A 15,236-nucleotide genomic window follows, 5' to 3' on the forward strand; every position below is an offset into this window, starting at 1 on the left:
GAATGGATACATAGCCTAGGTTTGGAAATTCCTCCCATGACTCCTTCCAAAGTCTTGGGAAAGTTATCTAACTTCTTTCCTTCAATTTCCTCCTCTATAAAATGGGAATATTAATACTTAACAAGTCTGAAGGATATGATGAACATTAAGTCATACTTGTAAACTGCCTTGAAGGCAAAAAAAAAACCTATATAAAGGCAGAGTATCATCCTTGTCATCAGAAATTCATGGTGTATCCTTTCCTCCTTCACATATATAAAGGCAGGAAATTATTTTACCAAGGAGATTGATGGCACCTGGAAATTGTAGGCAGTCACCCTCTAAATGACTGTGCATGAGTCATTTGAAAGTATTATGGCTCTTTAATCAGTGAGACTCTATTTGCTCTAGCATATATTGTCAGAAACATATTGCAGAGGTGTTTGTAAGAGAGGAATTGTTACTGAAGACTATGTGGAACCTGTACAGAAAGCCGTTGGGGTGAACTTCCCAGTGATGGACGAGATGTTGGTTGTATTCCAACATCCCCATCCAAAAATCTGCATTTTAGATGATGCCAGAGAGAAGCTGTGCAGATGTATAAACAGTCCCAGCCACAGCAAAGCCAGATCCAAACCTAAATTCAGCCTTGTTGCATTATGCTGCATACATCTCTCCATTGCTTCTTTTCCCCACACACACCATTACCAGTGTCCTTGGAAAAAAGGAAAATACCAAGAAATGACATTTCTGTCAAGGTAGCCCAACAGATATGAAACTGTGCAGACAAGAGATTTTAATCCAAAGCACATTTACAGTAAGAACTATTTCTGTCTCTTTCAAACAATTCACAGCCATATCCTCAGCAAGTATAAGTTAAGACAGTTTCCTTGACATTACTTGAGCTCTACTGCCTAACAGGAATGAAGACAGGTTATTTAAATTCTAAGAACAATCTAAAGCACCACTTGAGGTATTTGAAGCTGAATCTCCAATGAAATTTCATTCTTTACAGTTTCATCTTCTGATGGTTTGCACCCATTCATTTTTGCAAGAAGCCGTGCACAGCATAATGACATGAGCGATTTGGTTTGTCCTTTTGCAAATGAAGTAACACAGAGTGGCATTCGATGTGACAGCCACAGCATACAGACTGAGGATGTTTAGAAAACTAAACTGCAGTATTCAGGCTCTCTTAGCCACCCATCCTGGGCCCCCAGACTCTCAGTCATTATTTTGGAATTCAGCACGAGACAATCAATGGTTCTACCCAAATTCCAAGTACAACTAGTTAAAAATATTTACTATTCACAGCCACAAAATCTGGTCTTACATATCTCAGAAGCAAAATGCTACTGCAGAAACAATCACACTGGTAATTTCTTTTCCATCTCACCTGCTTAAGGCTGCTAAGTGTCTCGTTTCTTAGTATTAGCCTTGAAGCCCAGCACTTTAACTTCAAGGGTTATATTTAAACTGACAGAACATCTCTTCTTCAGGCAATGACCAAGTTCAACAGTACTTTATGTATTGAAAACCTGTTCCATCAATTTACACATTTTCATTTCTAGACTTAGTAAGCCCAGCTATCTTTCCCCATAGGTATTCTTTTCTAGGCCTCATATAATTTCTATTTCTCCACCTTGTCTACATCCTAAGAGTGATACCCAACACAATATATGTCCTTTTCTTAACTAAATAGTATCCAAACTGCAGTTACCCTAAGCATGAGTGTTGTAAATCTTTCAGCAGTATCTGTTATCTTCATAAAAATGCAGCTGCATCTTACTCCATCTGAGATTTTGCTGTATGCATATTTTCTCAATATATATTGTTGAGAAAAGTGAGTTATATATTACTAAAAAAAAAAAAAAAAAAAAGCCTTTACTGTGAGGAAGAGACTGAAAGTATGAAATACTACAACAGGAAAGACTCCAGAAGTGAGGTGGAGGAAAATAACTGAAACTTTTAAATGCATTCATTCGCCGTGACCCAAACCTTCTATTGTGATTTTACGCAGTCCAGTTGATGACTTCTGAACATTTCCCACTTTTGAAAAATTGCCAGAACTTCATATAAGGAACAAAGCTAAAAGCATCCCTGCAATTTCTTTTCTCTGCTACATTTACATCTGCTATTGATCTGGTGCTGTCTCCGCACCACAGTAATGCAAATCATAAGTATGGGAGCCCATACCACAAGTTTTATTATTTGATTCTGAATATCAGTTTGCATTTCCTCTTTCCGAAGTGAACACTGTCACACATAGCTCATTAAAATGTGTTCTAGACCAGTCTGTCAGCCTTACATAGCACAATCTGTGTTGGGAAGAATACTCTCAAAAAACTGAAGCTGAAAATCTCATTTGGATTAAGTTCTTTTGCATCACATCTAGGAGCGAAAAATAGCTTAAGGCTAAAGGAAGAATTTCCACATGTATTTCCACTGTGCACAAATGATACACAAAGTTTTCTCATTAGTAGATACAATTCTTCAATTTAGCACTGATTTTGACTTGATAATTTCAGGGGGAGCGTGAAAAGTAATGTAAAAAAGTAGGAGACACATGGAATCATACTAGTAAAAGTTAAAAGCTGAAAGCACTTCAGAAGAGCATGAGGTTAAGAGAAATTTATTAACCTTATTTAACAATCTATAAAAAGAAGCACAAACTCACTCCTCCTAAGCTTTTTTCTTCAGTTATGCATGAGTCTACAGATAATAATAATAAAAACTATTTTAAAGCAACAGACAACTTAGAATAAAAAGCCTGCAATAAAGGTGAAGAAGCACTTAAATTCTCAAGCTGTCACATACAACAATATATTTTCATTTTTATCAGGAAAAAAAAGAGCAAAACATTATTGAAGAAACTGTAAGTACCCATTCACCTTTTATTTCCACAAATGCATTCTATGGAAGCCCTCAAAACACTTTACAGAGTCTTAAATTGTCAGCCAAAGCAGCTGTAACACTGACATCTGATTGTGTTTTGTGTTGCAAAACAGTGAAACACTCATACTCAAGGCATTAAGCAAGGCCACTGATAGTGATTCAAAGCATCACTATTCTACATTACTTATCTGTATTTGCACTTCTACTTGTAGTATTTCCTTTCATTGTTCTGCTGCCAGCTGACTCTTCATTGGAGCAGGACAACCATTACTGCACGTCCTGCATTTCTGCAGAGCTGCTCTCACAAGAACACACCCATTTCATTCATAACCCTTTTGGTTATGCTGTAGACATCAACTCTCGGGGCTGATATTTAAGAGAGTGATTTTTCAGGCCATAATACGTCAACCCAAATTTTGCAGTTTCTACTTCTCTTCAAAAAAGTGTTATAAAGATGTGGGTAGCCATGAACAGGTAATCACTAATAAGAACACCTATCTCATTGGTAAACCAAAAACACTATCCTCAGTTCAGCATTAAAATCTACACTTGAGAGCCAAGGGACGTGAGCTGCAGAAAGGGAAGTCTCAATGACATCCAGGCCATTTGCAGAGGCAGGTGATAGAAGCCAGGTTCCCTGCACCTTACACCCTCTACACCAGCCCAACACCTCAGAAATATGACCACAGTTTACTGATCCTTTGTGAACCTGCTGTAGCATTAAAACAGAAACAACAGTTTATGGGAATGGGTAACAGAACTAACACAAAGGGCCAACTGAAGTTCCTCTTTCTTGGTTTAGCTAAAATTTTATAGCTAAAGTTTCAGGATTACATGGTGCACTACAGCATGCCAACCATAAACACAAAAACAGCTGCTTTGCAATAATTCTACCTTGAATACGAGAGTTTGAAAGACTCAGTACCAACAGCACACTGCTAGGAGAAGCAGAGCTCTGCTCCATACTAACTGTGGATATAAAATGTAGCCTTCGTGAATCTGAAAGATTGATACTAATGAACAAGGCCAGGCAGCTCTTGTTCATACATTTCCATAGAGCTCTGTGAACACTCACGAGTCCTAACCTCTGATGTCATGGCATGCCTTTTCAAAGACTGCTTCTCCAGTGGATCTTAAATGTTTCATTCTTTGTGAATAAAAAAGTAAAAAACCATTACTATTTATGATATGTCTTAAGACTGCTGTTGGTCGAGAAAAGATAAGGTGGGAAAAGAATATAGGAAATAAAATTTCAGAACCTGTAGTGTTGCCAGATTTTGTTAGCTGCCTTTATGTTCAGTGAATAACAGGGCCAGCAAGTCCCTGTGCAGGAGCATTAGCCCTGATTAAATCCTCCCTGTCCATTTAAGTGAGAAAATTTGACTTGGCAATATCGCTTCTTCTGCCTTGCAAACATCCCTTCAATGTGAGGACTTTTCATTAGCTGAATCTTCCTTTACACTAGCAGGTTCACCAAAGGGAGGGATTCACTGGTCTTACCTCTCAACCTGTGCTTTTGCCTGCAGCACACCACTTCCTTGCTGATCAACCAGATAATTTTATAATCCAGCTCATCAGGAAGGAAATTATCATCAGTTCCAAGCAAATCTTTGGAGCAGCTAAAATTAACAGTGACCATACAATAGATTGTAGCCTCTGCAGTGCCTTCTGTTTCTTCCAAACACAGTTGCCAGCATTATCCTTATTCTTTCTGCAACCACTGCAGAACAAACACATTATCACCACACTGAATGCAATGGAAGTGTTTGAGAGTAACAGTACTGCCCTTGAGCTGAACTGCTCAGGGCAAAACCCTTTGCTGCTTAAAGAAAATGCTCAGTAAGACACATTGCTTTCCAGCCTGTAAGTAGAATGGTAACATTTTCAAAGTAATCCATTTTATCAGCCGTGCCACAACTTTTAGAACCACTCTGTTTCAGATCTTTAGGAAGCTGTCTTAATTAGAGAAGTAGTCCATTAGCACTTTATGCTGCTACCAGTCTTTCTTCTCTGTGGTCTGACAGTAGCATTAAAACACATGGAAATTTTTGGTGAGTACAGCCTGTTTCAGATTACTGACCGGATTTTACTATTCACTTCTCTGCCATCTTACCCAATCCAGGCAGCTCTCACATTAGTAGTCACTAGTGTTCACTGACCAAAATAGTTCTGTGACTGAATAGGGATCTTACATATTTTTCTTATAATAAAAAGCCATCATTGAGTGTCAATCTCCCAAATAAAATTATACTGCCAATAACAGAAATCAAACCCTTTGAGGGTAGCTAATAATGGGCCAAATATTTTAATGGTCTGAATGGGATCAGTGGAAAAGGGCAGAAAATTTGGCCCTAGAGATGCAATAATGCATCAGCAGACTTATTTCAGTATTTTTCTGTAGGCACAAATTGGAACTCAGCAGATTTCTGCCTAATGGAAGTAGCTGAGAGCCAAGAAACTCATCTGGAGTTTTTGAAAAATTAACTTTCTTGATCTTTTCCATGCAGTCCTAGTATGTTGCCTTCTAGAAGTGATGCTTTTTTGTAGAAGAAACCTAAGTCAGGGACACAAGGGAATGGCTAAAGCCATCCTAGGATGCACCTAGGACATGACCACACATTAAAACTTCTGCCTTATGCCTCATCACTCTCTAATGTTTTGATGGTTAAGTACTTCTATACCAAGAAGCAAATTCTCATCTGTCTAAATGTTAAACAGCTTGCTTACTTTCCCACTGAAGTTCACAGTTTCTTACTATCCTAATCATAGAATCAACCAGGCCAGAAGAGACCTCCAAGATCATCCAGTCTAACCTAGCACCCAGCCCTGTCCAATCAACTATACCATGGCACTAAGTGCCTCATTCAGTCTTTTTTTGTTAACACCTCCAGGGATGGTGACTCCACCTCCCTGGGCAGCCCATTCCAATGGCAAATCACTCTCTCTGGGAACAACTTCCTCCTAACCAGCCTATACCTCCCCCAGCACAACCTGAGACTGTGTCCCCTTGTTCTACTGCTGGTTGTCTGGGAGAAGAGACCAACCCCCACCCTTCAGGTAGTTGTAGACAGCAATGAGGTCACCCCTGAGCCTCCTCTTCTCCAGCCTAAACGACCCCAGCTCCCTCAGCTGCTCCTCACAGGGTGTGTTCCAGGCCTCTCACCAGCTTCGTCACCTTTCTCTGGCCAAAATCACAGAATTGTTTTGGTTTGAAGAGACCTCCAAGATGCTTAATTCCAACCTTCAACCACCATGGCCATTGAACCATGTCCCCAAGTGCCATGCACACACATTTCTTGAACACCTTCAGGGATGGTGACTCCACCACCTCCCTGGGCAGCCTATTTCAATAGCTGAACACTCTTGTAGTGATTTCCCCCCCCCCATCTCTAACCTAAACCTGGCACAATTTCACATAATTTTCTATCTACTACCTGATACTAGGGAGAAGAGACAAATGTCCAACTCAGCCCAACCTCCTTTCAGGGAGTTGTAGAAAGCAATAAGGTCTCACCTACCTCCCTATTCACACCTGAACGACATTTTCTCTATTTAACAAATTCAATCAGATTTGCAGCTTCTTCCACTCTTCTTCTGCCTTTTTTTCCTTAATAATGAATGTTATAAAATAAGCTTCAGTCTCCAATATGGAAGCTTCTTACCAATTGTATGAGGAACAGGAGGAGCAGAAAACAGTAAGAGGACAGATATGATTCTACAACATGCTCACTTGATGTCTTCTGATTGTAAGAGCAACCAGGCTGAGGCAACTTGAGGAATAAGAAGCTGTATAATTTCTTCATAGTTGGATAAAATAGACATGTGGCCTCATGTTTGGATAGTTTAGTGAGATTTGTCCTGACAATGAGACAAGCAAGAGAAGATCATAAATTTAGACACTGACACCTCAACATGTAAATGCTCATTGGATCCAAACCTGAAATTTATGGATGTTACCATGTAGAGGTTTCTAACAGCAATTTCTGAAATTAGCAGGAAAAGCCAAAAAACAGCATGATAATTCTGTATTTTTATTCATAGTTTTCAAATCAATCCAAACACAAAGTTCTTTTGTAAGAGTTCTTAAAAGGCTTCTGTGTCTACAAAGGATGACTTTCTCAGTGAGGTGATATAATAGCACTTCAAACACATAGCCCTCTAGAATTCTTTTGGTTAAGACTCCATGTGTTCATGTTCCTCAAGTGTCCAGGAGTTCCCTCATCTGAGGGGACACACACTGAAAATTATGTTTCACTGCTGCTCTCTCTTGCTCTGCAGAGGCCACCTCTGGTTTACTGGAAGAACCTCACCCATTAAGTTGTTAGACTGATGAAATTGGCACAACGGGGTGATTTTTAAAAGAGCAAGAAGGGAGACTGTGTGAATGCTTCCATCTGGAGGCATATTTTTAGGTGCTATTTACAATTCACTGCAAGCCAGAGTAGCTCTTAAAACTGCAAAGCAGCTCTGGAAGCTACAGGAGTCCCTAACAGCTGTGACATTTGCTGGGGATGGAGAAAGCTTTTGAAGTAAGGCAGTCCCACTTCTTAGGGTGAGGAGGGAATCAGAGAAATAACACCACCAAATATTTTCCCAACAGGCACATGGTGTTACATCAGTTAGACATGGCCTCTCACAAGGGGAATCTCACCCGTGGGATTTAGAACAGGTTCTTAAGCATTTGGATTTTACAAGCTTTCTAGTATCTATAGTTTCAAAAGTCTAAGTGGCCTTCTGCCAGCTTTCTGACATTTACCTTTCCCAAGATGTCTATAAGTGTGTTAAAATGTGACTGTGATCTTGCAGTTCCCCTGAGTGATAATCCAACTACTTTTAATTACTTTAACAGATTATTAACTCAGAGAATGAGTCAGCATGAGCTGAGGGGGCTGGAGAAGAGGAGATTCAGGGGTGACCTCATTGCTGTCTACAACTACCTGAAGGGACACTGTAGCCAGGTGGGGGTTGGTCTCTTCTCTCAGACAACCAGCAACAGAACAAGGGGACACAGCCTCAAGTTGTGCTGGGGGAGGTTTAGGCTGGTCGTTAGAAGGAAGTTCGTCCAGAGAGAGTGATTGGCATTGGAATAGGCTGCCCAGGGAGGTGGTGGAGTCACCATCCCTGGATGTGTTCAAGAAAAGTGTGGATGAGGCACTTAGTGCCATGGTCTAGTTGATTGGATAGGGCTGGGTGCTAGGTTGGACTGGATGATCTTGGAGGTCTCTTCCAACCTGGTTTATTCTATGACATTTTCACAGTGAACACAGTTACAGCACTTAGACCTGCTGAAACTATACAACATCACAGATAAGAGAAATAAGTAAATCAATCATTAGCTATAAATTTGGTGCATTTTTCAAGAAAATATACAGATTCTGATTCCTGAATTCTGTCACTGCAGGACAGGCAATTTATTTTCAGTTCCATTTTCTACATGAGGTATTGGTTAAGGGTAATGGATTTAACAAAATACCAACTGCAAAAGCAGTCTTCATAACCCAAATTTAGCAGGCACTCCAGAGATGCAAGGCTGGCTCCTGAATCAAAGGAAATATAAATCAATTTTGTGTGAAAAGAACATTTGCTCTGCGTCAGCTGATTGCATTTCGAAGGGACTGTATTAATCCCCTGCCCCACATATATAATGTATGCATCTATAATTTTTGCTCGTGTTGCCTATGTGTCTCAAGGTGCCCATGTTGCTAGCTCTGACCCTGATGATACCTTCACCTTGCTGTATTTCAGAATTAACACCATATTTTCTGACTCTCATTCCTGTGCAAAACCTCAGCTCACCAACTCTGCATTCCAGCTCTAAACCTTCTTCCCCTCAAAGCAAAACCGCTGACCTGTGTCACAGCTCCCATTTGGACTTTGATAGAACAAAAAACTGGAAACAACACTGGGTTTGATGAAAGTTAGCAATGAGAATTCTGCAGTGGATAAATTAAAAGAGATGCAAAAATGCAGTGTTTGAGTAGAAAACAAAGAGCTTGTGAGAGACTCTAAATGACTGATCTGTTTTTCCATTAATTATCTTAACACAAAAAAAGTAAAATTATGCTAGTTAAATACAAATGTACACAGTATCACCCATAGAGAGGGACTGGAGTATTACAGTGAAGGTGGGACATGCCAGAGAAGATTGCAGTAGAAGGAAAAGAATTAAAATTGATGGAAGATGGTATGAAGTCATGCATTAAGAGATGACATCTCTTCCTATAAACAATGGACTTAGTGAAAATGAACATATTCCCCAATTACAATCTGAATATGAAGGAGCAATGCAAAATACCTTTGGAAAAGGTAAATCTGACCCTAAACTTGTAAACAGAGTAATTTTCTGTTAAAAAAAATGGAGGCTTCAACATTATTGTGAAAGGTACAAGTAAGAGTTGCTCTTGGATAGCACATAATTCTGTTCAACTATAGCTCAGAGATCCAAAGTGGATCTCTGATAGAGAGAAGAACCTGTAGGACAATCAATAACATGGATGAAAGGAAATTAACAATTTGGATTTTGCATACACAATCATTAAGAGAAAGCAAAAAAATTAGGTATATATCAGTAAATAAACTCCAAAGAAAAAGACAGTTAATTTAAACTTAAAGGCACCAAAATGTGTTTCTATTGTCCCTATAACATTGTAACCAGAGTTCAAAGAATTTCTAACACTGGAAAGATGAGGTCCTACAATGAATTTAGTAAATGAAAAGAGGGAAACAAAGTGTTTCAATAGTGAGCCTACACAACAAAAGACAAGTCTCCAGGTTTATATCCTGTTTATCATATATCATCATGTTGTGTAGAACTCTTCCTGACACTTGTCTCTTGTTGCTCTGTATCAAGATAGCTTTAATGGGATTGCACAGAGCCCTAACCATCACAACGAGAATGCAGACTGTCTTCAGTCAGTAACTTCTACACACTGAGCATACAGGGAATGAAGGAGTGCCAGGCAACAAACAAGAGGAGCATCTCAGACTACCTAACTCATTCCACCACACTGGTATTTTGAAGTGACCTCTTTAAAAAAATTTTGGAGTAGGGCCCTGAGATGGTAGGAAGTAATTTCAGAGTCTTTTGTATGGGAATTGAAAGCTGGATTCAGCGAAGTCACAAGGCCTTTATCTGATAAAAAGCCTGATAAGGCTTTTTCTCCAGGTTATGTTGTAATTGGATTATCATCAACAGAATTGAAGGTAACCTACTTCCTTAGGTTTGCCTGATTAACTCAGATTCATAAAAAGCAGCATCTCTGGTTATATGCTCTGAATAATGGGAAATCTCAACCCTGTGACAGAAACTGTGCCAATATTAGTTTGGATAAAACCAAGAAATGCTTACTGAACTACTTTAAGGCATCTCTCCTATGATTTCAGGGGCAGATTTTTGGCCATCACAAGATTTAATCAAACAACTATCAGCAGGTGGATACACAACCTTTTTCTCATCCTTGAAAGGTCCCCTTCTAATATAAGGATTACTACTGTGAGGAGCAGAGCTAACTGGAGAGCCTAGCAATCTTGTTACAGTCCTCCAGTGAGACACTACCTTTGGGCACACATTTGCTATACATTTCCTTTTGGACACAGAATGCTTAAGGTCACAGTTATGGTTTCTACAGTGAGTTCTTGACTAAGAGAAGAGAGTCAGAAGAGATTTTTATGGCACTAACCTATTAATTTACCAAACTCCTCAATAAAGGTGAAATGTGCCCCAGCTGCTTTCTCAACTGTGTTTTTCCAGAAATTATGCTAGTATAAAATGTACTTATAGTCTCAATAATTTTCTTCTCAGGGATTTTAGGAGATGAATGACAAGCCTTAATCATTAGAATATTCCTGAGGCAATGCAGACGCCAAACTTCACACTGTATTGCTCTAATACTTCTCCAGAGAACTTTAGGATTTTATATAAGCCTAAAAGCCAGAGATTTGATTACTTTTCTAACTTCAGTAAGTTTTAAACTCTCTTGTTTACAGAAGAGTTGTAGCATTCAGATAGATAACAGTAAATACTTAAGACACTGAAGGTATTCCCATTTTAAAAGTACAATGGCAACCTGGGAGGCATGGAGCTTATCCATTACCAGCAATATCTAGCTTTTGCATACTCTTGTAGTTCCTTTTATTTGTGCTGATCCTATATCTGTTAGGAGGCTGCCTCTCTATGTCTAATTAACTGCAGCTGTGGACTGTGGTAGTAGTTGAAAAGAAATAATTGTAGTAAGTCTGACAAAATCCAGAGTATAAACCATGAGGAATTTCCACCTTCCCCATTTGAACACACACATCTATTGGTGCATTTGGACAAGTACTGCAGGAGCTTACCCCATTTTGGCTGGCATTGTGTAGTGGTCTCAAAGCAAATAAACTGCACTCCTGCATGAAACTAAATCAGCTGATGTGCTCCAGGAATGTTTCAATTCCTTCTGAATGCTCCCTCCATAAGATAAGACATGGTCTGAAAGAAAAAAGACACAGTACAGACTCTGTGTCCTCCTTTCCAACTACAAGCCTACACATCTTCCTCTGTTGTGCTAAGGTAGATGGAGCCACCCGTTTCTCTAAAAGAGCCTCTAAATGAAACTAAAGTTTCAGTACTGGCCTGAAACTTTGCCCAATAGCCTTGACAGTTTCTCCAGCAGTGGAAGCTGAGAGGATGCAATAATTAGCCTTTTCTTAATCCCCTAAAGATAAAAGTAGTGATAATTTAATGCAGTGAGACTCTAGAACAAGATTCAAGAGCACAAAGCAAAATAAAGTTGCCTTCTCTCAGAGGTACCCACCCTGATATGCAGAAGTCGATCTGCCCATGGAACAGGCCTAAACTTTCAGACTTTCACAGGCATGTCAGGCCATTTTACATGGACAATAAGCCATTTTCAGTTCTTTTCCCCATTCCACAGCAGAACTGAGGAGTATGAACTATGAGAAGCTACAAAATCAGGTCATACAAATATTTCAAGCAAAATTTGGAATTTGAGTCAAATTAACTAAATATTTGAGTCTTACCACCAGTAAGGGTACAGAAATATCACCAAACCACAGTTTCCAGTTTAAGGAATGCTTTCTGCTTCATGTCATATCAATGTCAGACATTTTTAAAGTACAAAATCAAACATGTATCATGGATATGCAAGGTCAGACAATATAGATGCACTCAGAATCTACTGGTATTTTTTTAAATGTTACAAGAATTCCTTAACTGTTCATTTTCCTCTGCAGGCAAAGAAAGCTTCTCATGTTCTCAACAGAGACCCCTCTGCAATATTATTTGGCAAAATAGTTTCAGGCAGGCATTAATGGAAGCCACTGGTGGTACTGTTACATCATACTGCTGCAAAAGGTAATGGAAGTCCGAAAGGACTGAAGTACTGCAGCAGAATGATGTCACTGCCAGCCTGAGGATATGACTTCAGAGTAGTCATCGGCTGTGAGAGTCTTTGGGGATGGCACCATGACGACAATGCTACATTGCAGTTCTAGCAAAGCCATAATAATCTGAACACTTAATTTGATTGCTTGACATCTAAATAAATTATCCACACAGGACCAGCTGGAAACCAATCAAGCATTGACTCAGCATCACTTACTCACCAGTACCATAAAATGATAAATAGTAACTTTCAAAGGAGATGAGGTATGAGAAGGGAAAGGTAACAAGCAAATTATTTTGTATGCAACTGCTGTGAGACCTCTCTAAGAAATAAATTCTGCATCCATCATAATTACAAACAAGCACAACCAAAAAATGTGTTTATTTTGCTGGCATTTGAATTCTGGGCTCATTTTTAGATTTCAAGCACTCTTTCTAAATTGTTACAATACAGTCTCCCAGAACTCAGAGACATGAGTTATTAAGACCTGGATTTAAATCTTTCAAATTAAGTATATTTCCACTAATATTAAATAAATCTTCAATCAATGCTCTAAAACCACAGTTTCCAATTACCTGTCTAATGGGAGGCAGAGGAAGTAAAGAAAGAGAGGAGGTAACTCCATGAAGTTAGCAACCATATTTAGCCACTATAATGCTGTTAAATAATACAAAGATCTTCAAGCCAGGATTTACCTGGTTTGTATCTACACAACAGAAAAATAACACTTTCCAATCCTTCTAGTGATAGCAAAATGAACTAAAGTTCTCTGTTGTTGGGAAATTAAGAACACTCCATCAGCAAAAACATTCCTTAGGTGTCAAACAACATGATGTAAACACAGAGAGCAGGCAGAAGAGAAATCTCCTCCCGATCTCTGCCTGGTTGACACTTCAGACTATAAAGCTATTACAGAAGATCCTACTGCAGGTACTGACACCTTTCTGGTGTCTGGTCAGTATGCTTCATGTCCTTGTCTAAGACTAATTGCCAACAGCAACAGACAAGATCAATAGGGTTTTGTTGTGATGTATTATCCAAGAATATATGAGAAATCATATTGCTGGCACCTTTCAAACTCACTTGCTCCTCAAAAGGCATATCCTGTTTCCTTCCTAAAAGCTCATTTGATAATTATTTGAAAGCATTTTTTCCAGCCACTGTTATTGGCTTCATTTTTGTGTTAGACTTTACAGGCTTGACTCTTCCCTTCCTTAGAACAGAGAAATACAAGAGCCATAGTGTTCTCTGCTGATTCATGCATATAGTCATAACAGGAATTTACAGCAGTGACTTTACAGCTCCAGTTTTATGAAGAATTTGTGCCAAAAATTACAACTTTTTTTTTTTTTTTTTTTGAGAATAAAGGATAACATATTTTGGCATAAAAAAAGATGACTTTGGAATCACAAGGACTATTCTTAGAGTAGAAGGAACAAAAAGAACAATTATGCTATGTATATCAATACATTATGATGGCAGGTGTGTTTGTATTTAACTGTTCTTTGCTTGAAACTTCTGCCTTGTTTGCTTCTCCAAGTGCAAATACAATTTCCAGGGCATTGCATTTGGCCTATAACACTTAAGAGGCCAAAAAATATCAAGAGAAGTTCCTTCGCCAGGCATGACAATTTAAATCAGAGCAGAAAATGAGGCAAAGCCTTTTTCTGAGCAATCATCATGCCAAAACACAAGCAAGGGAATTAAACTCCCACTTTCTATCACACAGCACAAATGCCACACAACTCTGTGTATCCCTATTTACGAAGTATGTGACTCAATTCAAGTCAATTTTGCTGCAATAAAAACCATAGGAAAATTATTATTTGCTGGGCCTGTCCCTCCTGCATCCAGACATCCCACCTGTAACATCAAACTCCATAGAAATAACTCCTTTTATATGAGTTCTAGTCTGCTGTTCAGATTTTAGCTCAAATTCCACAGGTATAAAAAGCAGTCGCAGGACTATGGAACATATATTGCATTGGATGGGAAATACAACATGAAAGCTGAATACTAACCCTTAGAGTAAAGGCAGATATTTTCTACAATGTGTTTAAGCCAATGACCTGAAAAGTCCTACTCCCAACTCCAGGTAAACTTCATTGGAAGGCTGAAATGAACCCAAACTTGCAAAAATACCAGGAAGAAGGTAACATTATGGAGGCCCCTACAACCTTCAAATGTAATCTGTGGCTACAGCTCTGGCCAATTCTTAAAACAAAATAAACCCCCAAACTTTGTTATGCCTAAATGACACCAATTTCAGAATAAGTAAAATATTTTAAAAGGACAAGGAGAAATGTCTTAACTTGAGGCTACTCTTATTAGGTTACCTTTTCTCTGAATAAATGTAGTTTTAATGAAAACTGTCACTGCAAAATGGAATGCAATCGTTAAGATAAATGATTGAATTACCAATTCCACCCACACACGGGCAGGTTTCACAATCTTGTAAGAGTGCATTTCTGCACCAGGATTATTAAGGAGCAGAGCTGACTGATTTTCCCTTCCAAATACACTATTTAACACAATAGGCAAAAATCACTTTCTAAAACTGTTTGACGAATGTGGGTCAAATGTACCAAACAGTCTGGGCCAAAACACTAAAAAATAGGGTAACATGCAAATGTACTAATGTAACTCAAAACTTTTTTTCTCTATTTAGGTTTTTCAACTCACCCCTTAGGTAGATAGAATTGTCAAGCAAAGGCTGCAGTGAAATTTCAGCAAATAAAGTTAAAAATGAACTGACAGGTAGCAGTATGATTTCCAATGCATTTACACCTTTTTCATACACTGCACAGGTTTGCTGATTAATATAAATGTAAAACTGAACTCATACAACAGGCAAGCAATATTGAGACCCAGCCTAAATAAGTACAACAGCCTTGAAGCTGATTATACCATTCCTTGTGTTTATTTCCATTCTGTTTAATGTAGGTTCACTCTGTGGCATAATAACCAGTCTAATTTTGC

At 38.8% G+C, this 15,236-nt stretch overlaps 2 protein-coding genes across 16 annotated transcripts in view; one reads left to right on the forward strand and one right to left on the reverse strand.

Annotated features, from left to right (window-relative positions):
- CTNNA3 (catenin alpha 3) overlaps positions 1-15,236 on the reverse strand; it is a 452,565-nt gene that overhangs the window by 285,711 nt on the left and 151,618 nt on the right. The window contains exon 2 of one of the 12 annotated variants that reach the window (XM_064145231.1): positions 11,209-11,341. The exons of the other annotated variants lie outside the window; for them this stretch is intronic. Coding sequence (XP_064001301.1) covers positions 11,209-11,265 — 57 coding nt within the window. The 5' untranslated portion in view covers positions 11,266-11,341. The remainder of the gene's footprint in view (positions 1-11,208; positions 11,342-15,236) is intronic. 12 annotated transcript variants of the gene reach the window in all.
- Positions 1-15,236, forward strand: part of LRRTM3 (leucine rich repeat transmembrane neuronal 3) — an 89,433-nt gene that overhangs the window by 40,445 nt on the left and 33,752 nt on the right. The window lies entirely within an intron of this gene.

This window comes from Pogoniulus pusillus, chromosome 6, assembly GCF_015220805.1.
Source record: "Pogoniulus pusillus isolate bPogPus1 chromosome 6, bPogPus1.pri, whole genome shotgun sequence".
NCBI lineage: Eukaryota > Metazoa > Chordata > Aves > Piciformes > Lybiidae > Pogoniulus > Pogoniulus pusillus.